General features: G+C 35.0%; 1 protein-coding gene across 5 annotated transcripts in view; it reads right to left on the reverse strand.

Moving 5' to 3' along the window:
* PKN2 (protein kinase N2) overlaps positions 1-20,445 on the reverse strand; it is a 162,702-nt gene that overhangs the window by 117,140 nt on the left and 25,117 nt on the right. For 4 of the 5 annotated variants that reach the window (XM_081224101.1, XM_081224100.1, XM_081224099.1 and 1 more), the window contains exon 2: positions 6,097-6,397. The exons of the other annotated variant lie outside the window; for it this stretch is intronic. In XM_081224101.1, coding sequence (XP_081080227.1) covers positions 6,097-6,397 — 301 coding nt within the window. The remainder of the gene's footprint in view (positions 1-6,096; positions 6,398-20,445) is intronic. 5 annotated transcript variants of the gene reach the window in all.

Here is a 20,445-nt window from a genome sequence, read left to right on the forward strand (position 1 = left end):
TGATATTGAGCTCCATGAGCTATTTGTATATTTGGGAGATTAATCCTTTGTCAGTTGCTTCATTTGCAAATATTTTCTCCATTCTGAGGGTTGTCTTTTTGTTTTGTTTATGGTCTCCTTTGCTACGCAAAGCTTTCAAGTTTAATTAAGTCCCATTTGTATATTTTTGTTTTTAGTTTCATTACTCTAGGAGGTGGGTCAAAAAAGATCTTGCTGTGGTTTATGTTAAAGAGCGTTTTACTCTAAGAGTTTTACAGTGTCTGGTCTTACACTTAGGTCTTTAATCCATTTTGAGTTTATTTTTGTGTATGGTGTTAGGGAGTGTTCTAATTTCATTCTTTACATGTAGCTGTCCACTTTTCCCAGCACCACTTATTGAAGAGGCTGTCTTTTCTCCATTGTATGTTCTTGCCTCCTTTGTCATAAATTAAGTGACCAGATGTGTGTGGGTTAATCTACAGATTCAATGCAATCCCTATCAAACTACCAATGGCATTCTTCACAGAATCAGAACAAAAAATTTTACAATTTGTATGGAAACACAAAAGACCCCGAATAGCCAAAGCAATCTTGAGAAAGAAAAACGGAGTTGGAGGAATCAGGCTCCCCAACTTCAAACTATACTACAAAGCTACAGTAATCAAGACAGTATGGTACTGGTACAAAAACAGAAATACAGATCAATGCTACATTACGTCTTAATGTTTAACAACTGCATATTGCATATCTCTGGTAGGAAAGGCTTCTTCATTCTGTACATAACTCTGTACCTAGGGCATGCACAGTTCTTTCATAAATTCTCCTTAAGATGGTGCTACTTTATTTTTCTTCTTTCCTCCTCCTAATTACAATAATATATATCATCAACCACTATACACCTGTTAGACTGGTTAAAAAGTACATTAACAATACCAAGTGCTGGAGGAGATGTGGAACAATTGGAACTCTCATATAATGCTGGTGAGAATGAAAAATAATATAGCCACTCTGGAAGACATTTTAGCAGTTTCTTATAATCTTAAACATATTTTAACATATGACTTAGGAATCATACTCCTAAGTGTTTACCAAGGTGAACTGAAAACATGTTCACACAAAAACCTGTTAATGGGTAGTTATAGCAGCTTTACTGATAACTGCCAAAAACTGGAAAACAACCCTAATGTTCTTGGTGAAGGAATGGATAAGTAAACCATGGTACATCTGTACAGTGGACTACCACTCAGCAATAAAAAAAAGAATAAACTATTGATAAATGCAACAACCTTGATGAATCTCAAAAAGCAATATGTTGAGTGAAAGTCACTCTCAAAAGGTTATAAACTTTGATTCCATTTATACGTTATTCTTGAAAAGCAAACTATAAGTGACAGAAAACAGACCAGTGGTTAACAGGCGATATGGAATAGGAAGAGGGTGTGACTACAAAGGGATAGTACCGTTCCTTTTCCTGATTGTGGTGGTGTTTAGATGAACCTATATGTATATTAAAATTCATGGAATGATGTACCCAAAAAGAATCCATTTTACTGTATATTAACTTTAAAAATATATATATATATCAAAGAATTCAAGTATTAGGTGTCTATGAATCATTTAATTTCATGATTTTTTTTTTTTTTTTTTTAATGGTACGTGGGTCTCTCACTGTTGCAGCCTCTCCCATTGTGGGGCACAGGCTCCGGACGCACAGGCCCAGCGGCCATGGCTCATGGGCCCAGCCACTCCGCTGCACGTGGGATCCTCCCGGACCGGGGCACGAGCCCACGTCCCCTGCATCGGCAGGCGGACTCCCAACCACTGCGCCACAAGGGAAGCCCTAATTTCATGATTTTAAAGATGAGAAAACAAACCCAGGGGCATTAAAAGTGCCTTGTTAATTAACGATCATAGTTACCTACTTAACAGCAATCCTTTACTTAAGAGTACACAACTTGGGCTTCCCTGGTGGCGCAGTGGTTGAGAGTCTGCCTGCCGATGCAGGGGACACGGGTTCGTGCCCCGGTTTGGGAAGATCCCACATGCCGCGGAGCGGCTGGGCCTGTGAGCCATGGCCGCTGAGCCTGCGCGTCCGGAGCCTGTGCTCCACAACGGGAGAGGCCGCAACAGTGAGAGGCCCGCGTACCGCAAAAAAAAAAAAAGTATACAACTTAATACAAAATATGCTTACCTCAAAATGAGAAATTCAATCAGAAATAAGGAATATGTAGAAACTGCATAATAAACCAGGCCACACAGATTTTAATAAATATAAAATTCAACTATAATTTCTATGCTACATTTAGGTGGATAGGCCAATAATAAAAAGAAATTTAAATTCTCACTTCTACTCATTCAAGGAAGACTTCATAAACTACATTTTAATCATTAAGAAGACTCCCTCAATATAGGTATATCTCTGGGATTTAGAAGAATTTCCAAGGTTAACTCCAAAAAATTCCAGGGAATTCCCTGCGGTCCATTAGTTAGGACTCTGCGCTTCTACTGCAGGAGGCACGGGTTCGATCCCTGGTCAGGAAACTAAGATCCCACATGCTGTGTGGTGCAGCCAAAACAAACAAACAAAAACAAAACAAAAAAACCACACACAAAATTCCAACACTATTAGTTCTATACTAAATCAATATTTTCTTTCTCAACACTCTATATATTAAAGGAAACATTCACTACCTCAAAAGGTAAAAGTCAATCTAAGCTTGGTGGGGTCTGAGAAAATGGAAATGGGAAGAGGTACAAGAGAAGGAAGTAAGATAAAAACAGAGGGAATTATACTACACAAATTATTAGTTATACCTAATATGAAAAATATTCTTGTCCTCTGCTTTAGGGATGATATATGAGTCCAAAGATTCAGAAAATTAGTTGTTTCTTAAATATTTCCTTTCAGAGTCTCAGGTATCAACTAAGGCTTAGACTACTAATGCACTTTACAGAGCTCCAATAACTTTTTTCACAAGGTGCATTCAGCCTCATTTTATAATATGCTTATAATTTCCATGTGGGAATAATAATAATACTCCATGAGAATATTCTTGAAGTATATTGAAGGTGAACAGGAAGCTTAGAGTATCATGGGTATGAAAAGAACATCAAACAGTCCCAAATGATCTGATCTTGACATTATAATAAGCAACATTTCAGAGAGTTTTATAGCTAAAAGTCTGAAAGTTCATTTAATAAAAGTCCTTATTTTACAAATTAGAACCTAATGGTTAACAGAGTTACTTATTGCAGAAGTGATTTAAGAACAGGTCTCCTAACTGCTTACATGGTAATCATATATACAGTGCAAATTTAAATTCTGTCCCTCTTTCCTTGAATCATTCATTCTGCTTACATACCCCCAAGACAACAGGAATTAGCCGAATACTTCTGCACATACTTATTAATCTACATACTTTAGAGAACTGAAAGCAAAATGCTAGGCCCTTGACCCTTTATGCCAGATCTAATCAAATTAAATGATTTTGCCTACTTTAGCACACAATGTAAAACATAAAATTTTATGGCAATGTGACCTAAAATTAACATTGAATTACCTTTAACCCTCTGTGTTGTTGTTCATTTGAATGCAGTCAAATAAGTAGTATGACAAAAAAAAAACCCCAAAAAACAACTTATTACCAAGATGTGTGAATATGCCATTTGCAAAGAGAACTGTTTCTTTAATATATTCAAACTTTAACCAACTTGTCAAGTTCATTCCAAACAAACTGAAGTATTAAGAAGTCACAGTAGAAAGTTGTATTTCATATAACATTCGCCCTGCAGTTATCTGATAAGTCAATAACAGCAAAGAAAGTTTCTGGAATTATTTCTCCTAAAACTTTTATTTAAGGCTTTATTCCCCAAGTATTAAATATTTAAAGTACCATGATAAATTACGCTTTGGTATTAATTACAAAAACTAATACAAGGTTTTTATTTGCTGGGATTATTTTTTTTTGAGATATAATACTCTCAACTAAATACCTACTATACTCCAGGCTTTATGATAAACCTTGAAAATAAATGAATGAAAACATGGTCCTGTCCTCAAGGATCATACAGTTTAGTAAGTGATATAAAAATGTACAGAAATAAATTGTAATACAACAATGAGTGGACAAAGTAGAATAGAGAAGATAATCAGAGAAAGTCAAGGAAGGTTTCACAGAGATATCCAAATTGGCTTTTGAGGTAGAAAAGGAATTTGATAGTAGGACTAAAAGGTCATTTCTTTATAGGAAACTTTAGGAAAGACAAATCTAATCTAAAGTGATAGAAGGCGGACCAGTGGTTACCTAAAGCCAGGGATGGGGACTGGAGATTGATTGCAAGTATGTATACAAGAGAACTGAAGTGATGGTCAGGATCCCTAGCTGTAGTGATGGTTACCTGGGTATATACATTTGTTAAAACTCATTAAATCATATACTTAAAATATGTGCACTTTATCATATGTAATTTATATACTTCAGTAAAGTTAATTTTTTACAAGGGACTGGGGAAACCAAATGGGCTACTCTTTGGGTGGGAAAAACACTTCTATATTCCAACTACAAGGTAGTTATTGGTATTCTGTGATTATCAAAAATGTTTTCTCTAAACTGAGTTTAAAGCTCCAGCACAGTTTCTTATTTTAGACCTCTCCTAAAAAAGTAATGGGCAAAGAATATAGAGCTCGTCAGAGTTCCAACAGAATAGGCTATATCTAAGTTTATATGATATTGCTAAAGAAAAAGCATTTCATAATACAAATTTCCATTTATAATGTAATTACTGAATTTGTGGATAAGAAAATACTAGATTGAAGAGTTCTTTAGCTAGTTTTGTAATTCTGGGCAAATTAATTCACATCTTTGGGATTATTTCAGCTATAAAATAAGAAGGCTGGCTTCTTTATTTCTTTCACTTCTAAGATTTAATTATTCTTACAAGATTGAAATCTCTACATAGACAGTCTCCAATTGAAACCCCTAAGGTAAGTCCCAGATGTTGAAAGTAATGCATTAAAACAAGCTCTATAAGTACACTGAATATCAGAAGTATTGTACACAACTTTTAAGATTGGAAATTTGTGTTTCTTGGTCAAATTTATGTACTTTCTTAAGCAAATTTAATTTTACTTATATCTGTTTTTTCTTGGCTAATCATACAGGTTGTTCTAAAATTTCTGTGGTGCTAGATACATCATTCTACGTATACCACTCCTTATCTTTGCAAATGAAGAAATTAAGGATTGAGACATTAAATAACTAGCTCAAAATATCCTCAAAGACAAAACTATTAGATCAAATGTGTCTTATATGATTTGTTAAGTAAAAAGGTTTAGAAAGAATGTATATATGAATGGATGGACATTGATACAAATATAGAATTTTTTTTCTGGAAGAACATAACAACAAAAAACTTAGTAATGTTACCTTTAGGGAGTGGGCCTAGAGTGGATAGAGGTCATTTTTCTATTTTTATTTTCTGTACCATTGAAAAATTTCCAACATGAACATGTTAATTCTACTGTTTAAAAATTATGCTCTTAGGTTGGACTTACAGGTTGTATTTTCCTTTCATTTTCTATACTGGAGAAAAAAAAAAAAGTAATGTTTGGCTTTTTAAATTTTCTTCTTTTTTAAACAAAATGCCTGGTAGTGTAGTTGTTAATTCAGTTGCTTAGAACTCAAAGAACAAAGGTCATAGGTTTGATTAACTATATTTGCAAAAAATAAAAATATCCCTTGGTCATAGAATGCATTTTTAACTTTAAAAAGTCATCTGGCAAACTCGTGCTGCTGATCTCAAGGATGAATCAGGTAAGAGCATGTGGTTGACTCAATATAAAACAATAAGTACTGGAAAATAACTTTAAGTAATGTCTTAGTGACAGAGGGTAAGAGAGTAGACAGAGAATTACTCATCTCTAAGTAAACGTTTTAATTTTCATATTCATCAACTCACTGCACCTTCTGAATAGAATATAAATAAGACCTTAACTGTAGGAGAAAATACAATCCCTGTACTTTCAAAAAAGCTAAAGACTATACATGTCACAAATCTTATTATTTTTAAAATAATACATTTCTTATTAGTATACTATATAAACATCAAATAAAATACCTGTAACATCTTCTGGATCTGATACAACAATATGTGCATTTAGTTCCTGTAGCTTGTGATGCAATTCGTCTAATTTTTTATTTGATTTTTTCAAAATGTTGTCCACATAAGCCAAACTTTTTTTATCTGTTGTGACTTTCCTCAGATTTTCAGCTCCTTCTTTGATTTTCAGTTCTTTTCTTATTTCTCTCTTAATTCGATCCTTGATATCATCCAATTTCTGTTGCACCATTGTATCTGAAAAGTCTAATTTTTGAACAGCACTCACATTCTCAGAAAAGGGAAGACTTCGGGAATCTCCCTACAGAAAAAAAATAAACACACAAATGTGGGAGTTTAGGAAAGTTAGCTGCTCAGTAAAATATGCCATATAGAATACAACCGTACTTAAAGCAATTCTTCAAAAACTCTGCCCACTAACTAAATAGCATTACCTGACAAATTTATATTAAAATAAACACATCTATACACAAAGACATCTTTGGGCTGTATAAACAGACAATGAATTTTTGATATTCCATGAACCCAAGTTAGATTCCAAAACCGACACTGTAAATCTTGAGCAAGTTATTTAACCTTTCAAATACTCAATCTAATTGTGTAAAATCTAAATAATAATATTAGGCACTTTTCAGAGATAATGTGGTAATTCAAAATATTGTATGTGAAGCTCCAAATATAATTCTTGGCCCACTATAGTCACTTAATAAGTGAAGATTATTATTAAATTCCATAGGTGAGATAAAATTCTATTTTATCTTCTATAAGAAACCTCTTAAAAATAAACTAATATTGGCAAAAATAAAATAAAATTATATCCTTATGACCACTTTTTAGTTAAGCAATTAAATGCATTAGGGCTTGGGAAGACTAATTTCAGAATTCTATTCATATATTTCATGACTATCTATCCCAATTGATAATTTGGTTGACTGCCTACATAAGCATCACTACTAAAAAATGTCTAAATTATGTCCTACTGACAGAAGCTAAGAGAGTATACAGTATCAGTTATTCATCTTAAAATGAAAATCAAATCAGGTAAGCACATCTAATCTACATTTAAAACAGGCAAAGTTATGTTCTGGCTATTTGTATATCATTCACTATTTTAAACTCCATTACTACAATACTATTGGTTTTTAAATTTTTAATTTCTGAAACACAAGAAACTAGAGTTAACTTTTGCCTTTGGGAAGAGGAATCGAGCTTGTGAAGGACACAGAAAAGAGATTTATATTTCACTGTGCACCCTTTATGTATCTTTTGAACCACAGACCTAAGTAATTAAAAGATTTTCTTTAACTTCTTTGGGAATTCATCACACCCATAAAATAAGTTCTATTTAAATACTTGGTGCAAATACTCTTTACGTCTAATTCTTCACCTCTAAAAAACATGTATTTTGCAAAATAGTGAGTTAATGGATGGGAGAATACAGGATTTAGTCTTGGCACTGGTACCAATTTACCTGGTGCCGACAGGCATACTATGCAAAAAATGAAGTAGTTGATGTATAAAGTTGTTCTTAACCTTTTTAGGACCAACAACCCCTTTGAAACTGATAAAAAAAAGAGTAGAACGAAGAAAATTTCATGTTTGTATGTACTATTTCCAGGTACCATAGATCTTAGATTAAAAATTCCTGAAACTGGTGATCTACACCTATTGGCCTTAAATTTCTGATTCTTATCTATACGAACATAGAATGATCCCCTATCTGGGCCAAAATAATGTCGAGGCTTTTCACTATTTAAAATGGACTATAAGTCCTATCAATCCATTTATTCAGTTTCCAAAGTTTATAAATCCACCTTTGCCTGTTTATCAAAAACATATGACTATTGTCAAAAGATAAAATCCCAAATTTCTATTGTCTACCTTCAGGTAAAGGGAACGGAGGCAAACAATTCTTAAATGAGAAAGCTTAAGCTAAATGCATTCCTCTAGATATTTTTATTTCTATCTTTATAAACTTAAAAAACCCTACATGAATTGCTTTCACAAATCTGTACTTTGATATTAGGTACTAAGCCTTTTTAAGTGTCTCAGTAATCTTTTCTTTATGATGCATAGGCTAAAAGAAATACCTAACAATTCCATTTATTAAGTAGTAAGGTCCAAATAACTTAATCAATACTTATAACAACTTAGTAGCTGTTTGAAATAATACAAATTGAAAGAAAATTACATTTGTATTTCATTCTTTAATAGCCACAGTTACTTATTAATGGGATATATGTCTGCTATTGGGTACTTCACAATTTCTCAAAACTTGAAATCAGTTGCACATTCCCACCTTCATCCTATTCTGCCAGTACAAAGGGGTTGGGGGTTGTAGAATATCCTTAATATTGAAACTTTACTGACTCTAGTTAGTCCACATGGTATCCAACAAATGGTGTCACTGTGTTTCCCTGAAATTTTTAAAATATACTGCAGCATCCTGAGAGCTTGCTGAGGCACTCCAGAGAGCCTTGTTGCAGAGTTTGAAAATCATGGTACTAATATTTAAAGGCTGTTAAAAACAAAACAAACAAAAACAACAACCAAAAAACACTGTTACCCTTGGCTACTTCAACTGCCACTTTTCAATTTGCTCGCTAAATGCCAATCATATCAAATTACAGAAATTTACTGCCAGAGACAATCTCTTTTGGCTCAGCTACTATGCATGCTGCACCTTTGGGATGCATATTTACCCTTCTTTCTTCAACTATCTCTTCCTAGTCCTTTCTTTTCTTAGTTAACTTTTACTTTGTTTCAAAGTTTACCACAATTTTTTCCCCAGGAAAGAATTTCCTGCCTATGCCCTCTCTTAGAATTTAGATTAAATGCCTCTCTCCTGTGTGCTCTGATAATGTGGATTTTATTTAAACAAGTATTCCTTTCCTTATCTGACAACTCCAAAGACTGTGAGCAATTTGAGGGCAGAGCTTATGCCTGGTAGAGTGGTTCTGTTTTGTTTTCTTAATGATTTGATTACATTATTTAATATTCTTCTTTTAGAATTCAGGAAAATCTATCACTGCTAAGGAAGTCATGCTTTCCTCTTTCTGGTAAAGAGAACTCATACTCCAGGAAGCTCTAAGGCAAAATAGATATTCAATCATAGCAACTATACTGGCTAAAATTAGATATTAGATATAAATCATATGTGGTTAGCATGTTTGCTTCCTCTTCCTAAAAGGCCTGAATTTTTAGTAACCATATTTTTACTCCCATCTTTTGTTGTGACATGGCTCAAATACCTTTTGGAAAGGAGCAGGAGATACATACACCATAATCAGTAACTTAAGATAAACTATGCCCCCTGACAGCAGACAGGAAAGGTTACAGTACTTTCTATTACTCCTTTCCTAAAATTTTTAGTTGCAATAAACTGTGAAAGTTATTGGAAAATATAATTTTCTTGCATTTGGAACAACTGAAATGAGATATTCCATCTATTAAATTATGTCTTTACCCTAAAAAAATAAGAGCAATTATATCATAAATGGATACTAGGAATGTAATAATATTCTTGACACAGTAAAGTAAATCAGTCTCAGAAAAAAAAAAAATAGCTATTTAAGCAGTGAAAATCTTCAGTGATAATCTCTGTCTCAGCAGGTTCTCTTAGAGGCAATAGTAACATTATAGTAATTTATGTTTACAAGCTTTACCCTTTCATCCACCATTCAACTCTTCGTACTCTATAATAAAGTTCACACCTCCCCCAAAAGTAAACAGTAGATACCTTTTCTCATGTTTTCAAAACCAAGCAAAGTTAGATCCAACCTCTAATCACAAACTCCCTTTTAAATTCATTAATATGCTCAGAAAGAGATGAAAGAAAGGAAAAAAACACAAAAGTAATCCTAAACATAAAACTAAACTCCTAGTAGTATTCATGATTCTCTACCAATCATATATACATAAAAGAAACCCCATTAATTCTCAAACCCTTTATCACTGAAATCAACAAGCTTAGTTAGCCACTCCTTTCTAATCAAATTAATCTAACACTTTGCTGTTATATTCTCTTACCCCTGTCTTTCTTTCTTATACCCTATTCCTTTCACTATCAATCTAAATCCACCATCATGTTTAAAAATATTTCAACTCTTTCATGATTAATCCTACCTATTTTTAATGTATTTTATATCATCTATATCCTTAATGCAGCCTTTCAAATCAGATGGGCCAAATCCAAAAACAAGGAAACCATTAGTGAAATTAATACACTCAGGATTTATAGTAGTACAATCGAAATGATTTTTAGGTTAAGTAGATTTCGAGCAGCTAAATAAATAAAAGAAGGAATAGAGACTTCAATGAGTAAGAAACAGAGTAAAAATTAGATGGAGTTCAAAGGAACCAAAATAAATTAAAAACTCAGTGGACAGGTTAAATAGCAGATTAGACCAAGCTAATGAATTAGTATCCTGGCAGATAGATAACTTGAGGGAATTACTCTGAATTCATCATACAGCGATATGAGAAATTTAAAGGCATGGAAGACAGAATGAGAGGATCCAATATCCACGTAGTAAGAGCTCCAGAATAACAGAATAAAGACAACGGGGGAGAAGTGCTACATGAAGAGATAAATGGATGAGAATATTCCAGAGTTGAAGCATGATATATCCTTAGACTGGAAGGTCATACCAAGTTGCAAATAAGATAAATGAAAATAACGCAGCAACTACAAAGTAAACAGAGAGAAAAAGCATTTTTATCTACAAATGAATGATAATTAGATCAACAAAAAACTATTCTTTAATAACAACAGAGGCTCCAAACTATCAAACTTCTACAGGATTTTCAGCCTTTATCTTCATATATTGCTAAGGCTTTCTCCAAAATTAAAAAAAAAATTAAAAACCAGCTGCTTCAAAATATTAACATTCTTGGGGAAATGACAGATGAACTAACCCAGTGCCCATGTTACACTTACATCATTCCCCTGCTTACTTTCATGTATATGTTCACTTCTATTGAAGGAAAAAAACTTGTGCTATGGCAGAAGAGACTGTACCATTTTTACCTCTTAAACTGACAAAGTTTTCTAATCATAATGTTGGCAATAATCCAGATGTAAGCTGTAAAACTTTATAAAAGTTGGAACTATATAACAAGAATCTTTAAAATAGTGATTCCCTTTGGCCCAGTAATTCTAATTCTAGAAATGTAAACTAATAAGATAATTAGGAATTATTACTATATAGAATGGTAAATGCAATAATTTTTAAAATAATATATGTTGGGCACAGACAGACTCCCTTACAAAACTTACAAGTAGCAGGGCTTTAAACCAACTTATAGAAAAGAGAAAGTTCAGGATATAAGTGTCATAACAAAAGAATTTCAAACAGTCTAGGGAATAAGGAAAGGTTTCTTTTATTTATACTCTTTATTATTCCTCAGCAGTATGTCCAGCCCAATGTATTGCAACTATGTACACAGTTTTATTTCAGATTATGTTTAAAATAAGAATGGACAAAAAAGGACTGGGAGGAAAGAGATTAAAATATTAACAATAATTATCTCTGGGTAAAAAATCTAAGAAGATTTTCATTTTGTTCTTCCAAGTTTTCCATATTTTCTCAAATTTTTTTCTTTTTTAGCAATTAATATATACTGCCTGTCTAATAGGAGGGAATTACATTTTTTAAAGACATCAAAAGTAACTTTCACTTTATTTCAATTTTGGTAAATGCAAAAGCTTATAATGATACTTTACACTCTACAGTATATTCGCTATTATTTACTAGGTTATTTCAAGTCAATACAATTCTACTGCAAAGGATGAGACTACACATTCCACTCATTATAACTAGACCACCTCATATGCCAGCCAAGTATTCCAAGTATGCATATGTGTTAATATATATTTGATAAATACAACTATTTTTATTTTATGAAATAATGAAATTCTGATCTGTAGAATAAAATATAAATTGACATTTTCTATTTACTACATTTCAACAAACTCACAGTGAAGTTAAGAAAAACACTAAAATAAGAACAGGATCAGATTCAAAGAACAAAATGAAGAAAAAAGTCTGTCACTTATGACCAAGTACTTCATTTAGGGAGAGACAGGAAAGGATGTTTACTTCTCACTGGCCAAGTTCCCAGAGAAGAAGTGAAAAAGCTGTTACTTTCTCTATATTATAGAAATATAAAACAGTCTGACCTGATAGATGCCAAGAAATGTTAGAGCACCCATAAAAACTCAGTGGGTACAATGATTCATATACTGTTTAGCTAGAAGGAATTTCAAAGATCATGTAGTGTAACTCCCTTGATTTTAGTTTTGAGGAAAGCAGGTTCAAAGCAGCTATGCAACTTGCCTAAGGTCACAAAGAGAAGTCAGTGAACTGGCTGGGTTTAGCATACTAGTCTCCTGACTTCTAGTTTGGTGCTCTTTTACTCCATACCACCTTCTTATCCATTTCCCTTTATTTGAACTACACCTTGACCTAACTTATTTGCATTAATTAAGGGATATTATGTGCCTTAATTCAGGGGTACTGGCAGGACCTATTTCCTCTTATTCTCTCATATCACCCTAATCCAACCTTCTGGTCTAAGGGGAGAATGCTCTCACCAGAAAGCAAGAAACCAGTTCTTACACCAGCTCTCTGTCGCTAGCTATGCAACCCAAGCATGTTATTCCATCTCTGTACCTGTTTGCCCATCTGCAAAATTATGTTTGGTTCTCCCACCTTTTAGTTTCTTTAAAACTTCTTTATTCAAAATATTCACTGAATGCTAGGTGATGGAAATGACACAATCCTGCTTTCTTTCAGGTATTCAATTTACTAAAGCAGACATGAATACCAAACAAAATCTGAAGAAGCAGTAAAGCTTTACACAAATGTAGGCTATATTATGTGTGTGTATGTGTGTGTTTGTGCGTGTGTCTTAACAGAAAGCTCAGTTAGAATGTAGTATGATGGAAAGAACTAAGTATTTGGAGTCAGACTGGCCATGTATAAATTCTGATACTGCAACCATGCTAAAGCTTTCATTTCTTTTTTCTGTAAAATGTAATTATTACAACTACCTTGACTGTGTTATTTCTAAGTCTCATAATGGCTATGCCTAGGAATAAGAAGTATGCTTTCATAGCAATAGTATATTTCCTGGCACATAATACTGAGAGATAGTGCTGGGTGCCTACATAATATCCAGCCTCCCCCTTTTCCTCACTAAGGAAATTTCCATTTTAGTAGATGAAACAAAGTGCTGAGATAAAATTTTCACTTCACCAGACTCCCTTGCAGCTAGAAGTAGTTACATGACAATTCCTGGCAAAGGGAAGCCCAGGATTTGGGGGAAAACTTCCAATTTTCCCTTTCTTTTTGCCTAGAATGCAGACCCAAAGTCTAAAGGTGTAATAGGCAAATAGGACAGAAACAACAAGGATGACAAAGCAGTGTGAAAGAGCCTAGGACCCCAATGGCTTTACTGAACTGCTACACAAGTCCTAGACTGCCTACTTTGGACTTCTTGTCTCAGATGAACTATAAATCCCTCTCTCACTAAGGATCATATAGGGCCTTTTAGGCCAATATAAAGACTGGCTTTTATTCTGAATGAAACGGTGTAGGGCTTAGGGAGGGAAGTGATGTTGTATGACCTCCTGTGTTAACAGATTTGAGGGGGCAGGGAAAACGGCTATGAAGCTATGGTAGATTGTTACTAAATGGACTCAAATGAATCTTGCTTTCCTACATTCATATCATCATGTAGCCTCCTTCCACACTGACTCAAAGCTAGCCTTCTGACTTACTCTGACTAATAGTGTAATGGAAGTGACATTCTGATGATGGGCAGGGAGCTTCAAGAAGAGGCCTCATAGCTTCTGTCTTGTTTCTTGAAAACTCAGCTACTATTTAAAGAAGTCCAGATTATTCTGCTAGAGAGAGAGGACCCTGGAGGATGAGAGAGGCCATGTGGAAAGAGGCCATGTGGAAGAGAACCAAAGCACTCCAGCTGTCTCATCCATTCCAGCTGAGGCACCAGACTTGTGAGGAAGGCCACAGTGGACATTCCAGTCTAGCTTAGCCACCAGCTGAATGCAGCTGCGTAAGTGAGCACAGGCAAGACTAGAAGAAGAAACACCTCTTATACCTACAGAATTCTGAGATGAGTTTATTACACTACCATAGACATATGATACAGAGGTTACTGCAGCAATCCAGACAAGATAGCTCTTAGAGCCATAATGATAGCTCTAAGCAGTCTCTTCAATTTTCATTATTTTGTTGTTGTTGTTGTTTTGCAGTACGTGGGCCTCTCACTGTTGTGGCCTCTCCCATTGTGGAGCACAGGCTCCGGACGCGCAGGCTCAGCGGTCATGGCTCACGGGCCTAGCTGCTCCGCGGCATGTGGGATCTTCCCAGACTGGGGCACAAACCCGTATCCCCTGCATCGGCAGGTGGATTCTCAACCACTGCGCCACCAGGGAAGCCCCAATTTTGATTATTAATTACTTTTTGTTGACTCTCAATAGATAAAAAGTAGGGATGGGGGTGTGAATAACATTATCATTATGTTAAAAAAGAAAAAACAATTTTCCTTTTCTTTCCCACTTTATACCTCTCCATCCCAACACTTTGAGAAGACGTAGATAGAGAAAATCAGTAAGGACACAGGTTGAGCATCTAAATCCTTAAATCTTTAAACATGCTTAAAGCAAACATAGCCCCATGCCCCTAAACTCATTCATCACAATGCCAACCAATTCATTTTTTGCTTAAGTTAGTTTGACTTAAGTTTTCCCTTACCACAAATAAGAGTCCCAAATAATATTGATAGGTCTAGCTCCCTGCTTTGAAACATGAAATTTTATCTCTGTAATTTAGTAATGATACCTGCAATTCCAGATCTATATATATATGATTTTTTTCCAATATCAAAACCAATGTTCCCCTATAAGTGTTTGTGTTCTCTACCACTCTAGTCTCATTTTATACCACAGAACTGAATTTAGGGTCACATTTCCACCCTTGTTCCAAAGGATGCCACTAGTAATTTTTCATCTTATTTTGCATACTCTTCTCCCCTGAGCTTCTGGGAAATTTTTTTTTAATAAATTTATTTATTTATTTATTTATTTATTTTTGGCTGTGTTGGGTCTTCGTTGCTGTGAGTGGGCTTTCTCTAGTTGTGGTAAGCAGGGGCTACTCTTTTTTGCAGTGCGCGGGCTTCTCATCGCGGTGGATTCTCTTGTTGTGGAGCACAGGCTCTAGGCGCACTGGTTTCAGCAGTTGTGGCTCGCGGGCTCTAGAGCACAGGCTCAGTAGTTGTAGCACAGGGGCTTGGTTGCTCCACGGCAGGTGGGATCTTCCCAGACCAGGGCTCGAACCTGTGTCACCTGCACTGGCGGGCAGACTCTTAACCACTGCGTCACCAGGGAAGCCCTGGGAAATATTTCTGATCTCACTCAAACCATGTGAGTCTAGTGAGGTCTTCAATGCTCTTAACATGATCCTATAGATCTGTGGCCACAGTTGAATGATCTAAGGATGGACACCTCACGAAATTAAACCAGAGTTGACCCACATCCTGGCCAAACATGATTGATCCATTCATCCTGCAAATATTTACTGAATACCTATTACATGTGCTAGATGCTGTACTCAACACTGGACATACAGTGGTTTAAAAAAAAAAAAAACGACATCCGTATCTACATTAAGCTAAACATGAGTTCATAATGAGGCAGAAAAAGCATTTGACAAAATTCAATATGCATTCATAATTAGAAACTCTCAGTAAACTAGAAATAGAGACCTTCCTCAATTTGATGACAAATATCTACAACAAACTTACAAACTTACTTCGTGGTGAAAGACTAAATTCTTTCCCCTAAGATCAGGATCAAGACAAGGATGTCTACTCTCAGCACTCTTATCCAACACAGTATTGGGCATCCAAATCACTTCAGTAAGACAATAAAAGGCATATGGATTGAAAAGGAAGCAATAAAACTGTCCTGTCCCTATTAGAAGATAACATGGTCATCTACATAGAAAATCCCAAGAAATTTACCAGAAACTTCTAGAATAAAAGAGTTCAGTACTATCACAGGATACAAGAACACTCAAAAATCGATCATACTTGTGTGTACTGACAATGACCATGTGGACACCAGAGTTAAAAACACAATACCATTTAATAATTTTTGCTTAGATGCTCCTGTGAGATGATCCATAGTACGCATGCACATACCCTATCATATTGCTTATAACAACTTAGTTTGTCTTCCCTGCTTGACAATAAGACAAGCCCTCTCTAAGTACAGAGGCATTATCTGTCTTGTTCGTTACTGTGTCCCCAGCATAGTATCTGGTACATCATAGGTAATTAATAAATATTTTTAAGGGAATTTAAAAAAAAGAAGAATATGCTTCAAGTTTCCTAAGTAGACTAGCAATCCCCCATATCCAAACCCAAAACTCTACCCTCCCCCACCAAAAGCTCTAGTTATAGAAAAAGTTTCAGGCAAAAAGAAAAGGAAGGTATTGAAACACACAAACAGCTAGAGTCAAAAATCAAGAAAATCCTCAAATTTATAATATGGAAAGGGCTTTCAGACACAAGTCTTTGTTCTTTTCAATTAAGTCATATATATTCAAGCACAAGAAAAATTATACAGTGAGTAAAATCTGAATTTTGTTAGTAACTGTTCTTTTAATGACTTAGGTTAATTTTCCTTTGTTACTTTTTTCCTTTATTTATTCAAATTCTTAGAACCTTTTAGGTTTCATTATCAAGTGACAGATACTAGAGCTACGAAAAACTAGTATAGTGTAATCACCATTCCACTGATCAATTTTACCAATTTTCCAGCAGTGGTTCTCAAAATCTTTTTGTTTATGTGGACTGAGGTGAAGGTGATGGGAGGCGGGGCACAGATTACAGATCTACTCTGGGATACAGATGGAAGCAATGGACTCTCAGAAAATTCCATGTGTGGAACACACACACACACACACACAGAGTGGCAGGAGGTTAAGGGGTTCACAAATCCCTAAGCCAATCCAAGCATCCCAAGTTCAGAACCCATGTAGGTCTAGCCTTTTGTCAACCAGTTCCAGCTATTAGCTATTTCTTAGGAGCCTAATAAGCAAAAAAGATTTTTAAGGAAAATATACCATATTCGCAGAAAAGGCATACAATAAGACCTTGATTAACTGACTTCCCAGAATACCTCCTTTACATAAAATCAACCATGTTAAAAATTTAAACAACTTCAAAAATTATATTAAGCAGAGCTCCAGATGACCAGAGAAACAAATCCTTCTCAGTGCCTAGATTCTATTTGTTCTCACATTTCTGAAGGTAAAACAGTTGATCTTCGTTCTGAACCTCCCCCATTCCTGAGCTTCCCAGGAGATAAAACATACAAACCCTGTTTTGTGTACACAGTCCTGACAGTATAAGAAATAATGATAATAGTTTCAAACACCTATTACTGACCATTATACTCTAACTGAAACTCTTAAAAACAAAGTGTAAAAAAAATTTTTAAAGGGCTATTTACACATTATATTTTTCTTTCATCTCTAAATGTGAACCACAAGTCATTTCCCCTAGCCAGAACTTCTGTGAGGGACTTTATCACCTCCTAGGATCATTCTGGAAATATTTGGAAATTCTGGTTGTGAAGATGACAATAGGATAGAGACAGATGATAGGCAGGGAAGTGACCAGGCAGAGCCAGATACTATGAAATAGAAAGCCAAAAGACTCCAATAAAATAATTACACCTACAAGTACATCAGAACAATCAAGATCAATCAAGATTTTCTCTCAAAGGAATATAAAATGATTAAATTAGTAAAATATAAAAATCTTTGTCACAGTATCTGACATTTATTCAATTATTACCATTATGACTAAAAACAGTCAAAAAGTGGGCAAAGGATAGTAGGATATCAAAATGAAGAAAATATGGGACAAAAACTAATTTTTATTTGTCATGCTTAATTTAGAGCAGATCTATCACACAAAAGCTCCAATGTGCTAAAGTGTTAAACATTTTTTAGAATGACTAAGCATAAATGCAATAGATAACATGTAGCATACCTACTTCAAGCACAGTGTTAAGAATTTGGGAGCTTCAGAATAAAGAGATATTAAGAGAAAAAAGACTGCAAAGGAAAAGCCCAGAGATGCTCTTGTTGTTTGAAAGTATACAATAAAAGGCAACCAAACTAAGATTATAAACAGATAGATAGATAGACGGACAGACAAACATGGAGAGAAAAAGAGAGGGAGGGAGGGAAAAAGGGAAGGAGGGAATCAGACTGGGGCTCTCATTAAATGTTTTATTTCACTGATTAGGATGAAGAAATAGAGAACAAGTTGTCAGTTTCTCAGAGCTGGGCCTGGGAACACAGCAATGAAACTATACAGAATACAAAAGAAGGTCCCTGAGGAAGTAAAACTAATTAGTCAATGCAAGATAAGTAACAGCTATTTACAAATAGAAACAATAAGAGAGCCAAGAGACTTGGTTGAAACAAGTTAAAAATTAGTGAGTGATAAAGTGTTTTAGTGGCAAATTGATAGAAATGTGGTACATGAAAGAAAACAAGAGCAACCTTCCGACTGTCCTTCATATTGGTCTTCATGTCTGCTGACGACACAAGGAAAAGAGGGTTTCAGAGCTAGAGATTTCATCAAGAAACAAGGTCTGGTGAGGAAGTGATTTATAAATATACCAGATTTGGTATAGTAGTTGGGGGTGGAGGGATGGGAAGGGAAAGAAATGTCATAGAGAGGTATCCAGAAAGCTTCATTCGACTGTATTGGTAATGTGTATTTCTTTAAATCAGTAGTGAATACAATGGTGTTTTATTACTCCCTATGTACATTTTGGTATGCCTATAACATTTTATTAAAAAATGAGGAAGGAATGATACAAAAAACTAAAGGAGAGCGCTATCTAATAGTAAAGATACTGGATTTCATTACTGAGAATGTAGTTTCGGAAGGCTATAGAATTCTAATGTAGGATAGTCCCCCGTCTGGAATTTCGAAGGTAATGGCCTCTCAACCTCTTAAAATTGTTCTAGTCTGAGAGTACATTTTCTTAAAAACATGAGAAGAATTTTTAAGTTTAAATGCCATGTTACTGGGTATATTTCAATACCTAAGAAACATTAAGTATATATTTAAATTTGTGACCAATGTAATACATAAACTTCTTTTATAATTCCTAAAAATGAAGTTTCTTAGCTATTACTTAACTACATTTTCAGTATTATCTCACAGATTTTTTCTCATAATATAAAGCTGGTGTCCACAAATATTAATATATCAGATAAAACAATTAAAATGCCACAAATGGGGGCTTCCATGGTGGCGCAGTGGTTGAGAGTCCGCCTGCCGATGCAGGGGACGCGGGTTTGTGCCCCGGTCCGGGAAGATCCCACATGCCGCGGAGCAGCTGGGCCCGTGAGCCATGGCTGCTGAGCCTGTGCGTCCGGAGCCTTTGCTCCTCAACGGGAGAGGCCACAACAGTGAGAGGCCTGTGTACCACAAAAAAAAAAAAAAAAAAGGCACAAATGTATTACGAGTCAAGTTGGTGTATTAAATGCATTCTGAATTACAGCCTTAATTTAAAATATTTATACTTTATGGTATATTATTTTAATAATACTGTTTTTAATAATTCATAACAAACCCTGGTTATTACCCATTTGAAGGAATCATACACATTACACTCTTAACAATTCAGAATATGGAGTGCTTAGTTCTCTTAATTTTATAGTATATAATAATCATAATTGCAAGCATGTTCCTCCTACAAAAGTCATATTCCATGAGGTACTACAAAAACATACATGGGAAGAAGCAGTAGCCAACAGTAGTCTGTTCAGATATAAACCATAATTCGGGTCTTGACAGGTAGGAACTCTCATATATCTTCTGTCCTATAACTTAGCATACAAGTTTGTGTTTTAAAATTTGTTTCATTCAGCAACAATTTATTAAATGTCTACTATGTGTAAAGTTCTATTCTAGACACTGATGATACAAAGATGATCAAGCCACTCTTCCTATAAAGTAGTGGCTCAGATCTAAGTTCACAGAAACATTATCTACTTTAATATAACTTTTTAAAAAATTTTAGTCATGTTATCTTAAAAAACATAATTTTAAGCCACTAAAGTATATGTAAAACAGAAGTAACTTGTTTTTTTTTTTTTTGCGGTACACAGGCCTCTCACTGTTGTGGCCTCTCCAGTTGCGGAGCACAGGCTCCAGACGTGCAGGCTCAGCGGCCATGGCTCACGGGCCCAGCCGCTCCGTGGCATGTGGGATCTTCCCGGACCGGGGCAC

Source organism: Mesoplodon bidens (assembly GCF_964165515.1).
Source record: "Mesoplodon bidens genome assembly, chromosome: 2".
In the NCBI taxonomy this organism is placed as follows: Eukaryota; Metazoa; Chordata; class Mammalia; order Artiodactyla; family Ziphiidae; genus Mesoplodon; species Mesoplodon bidens.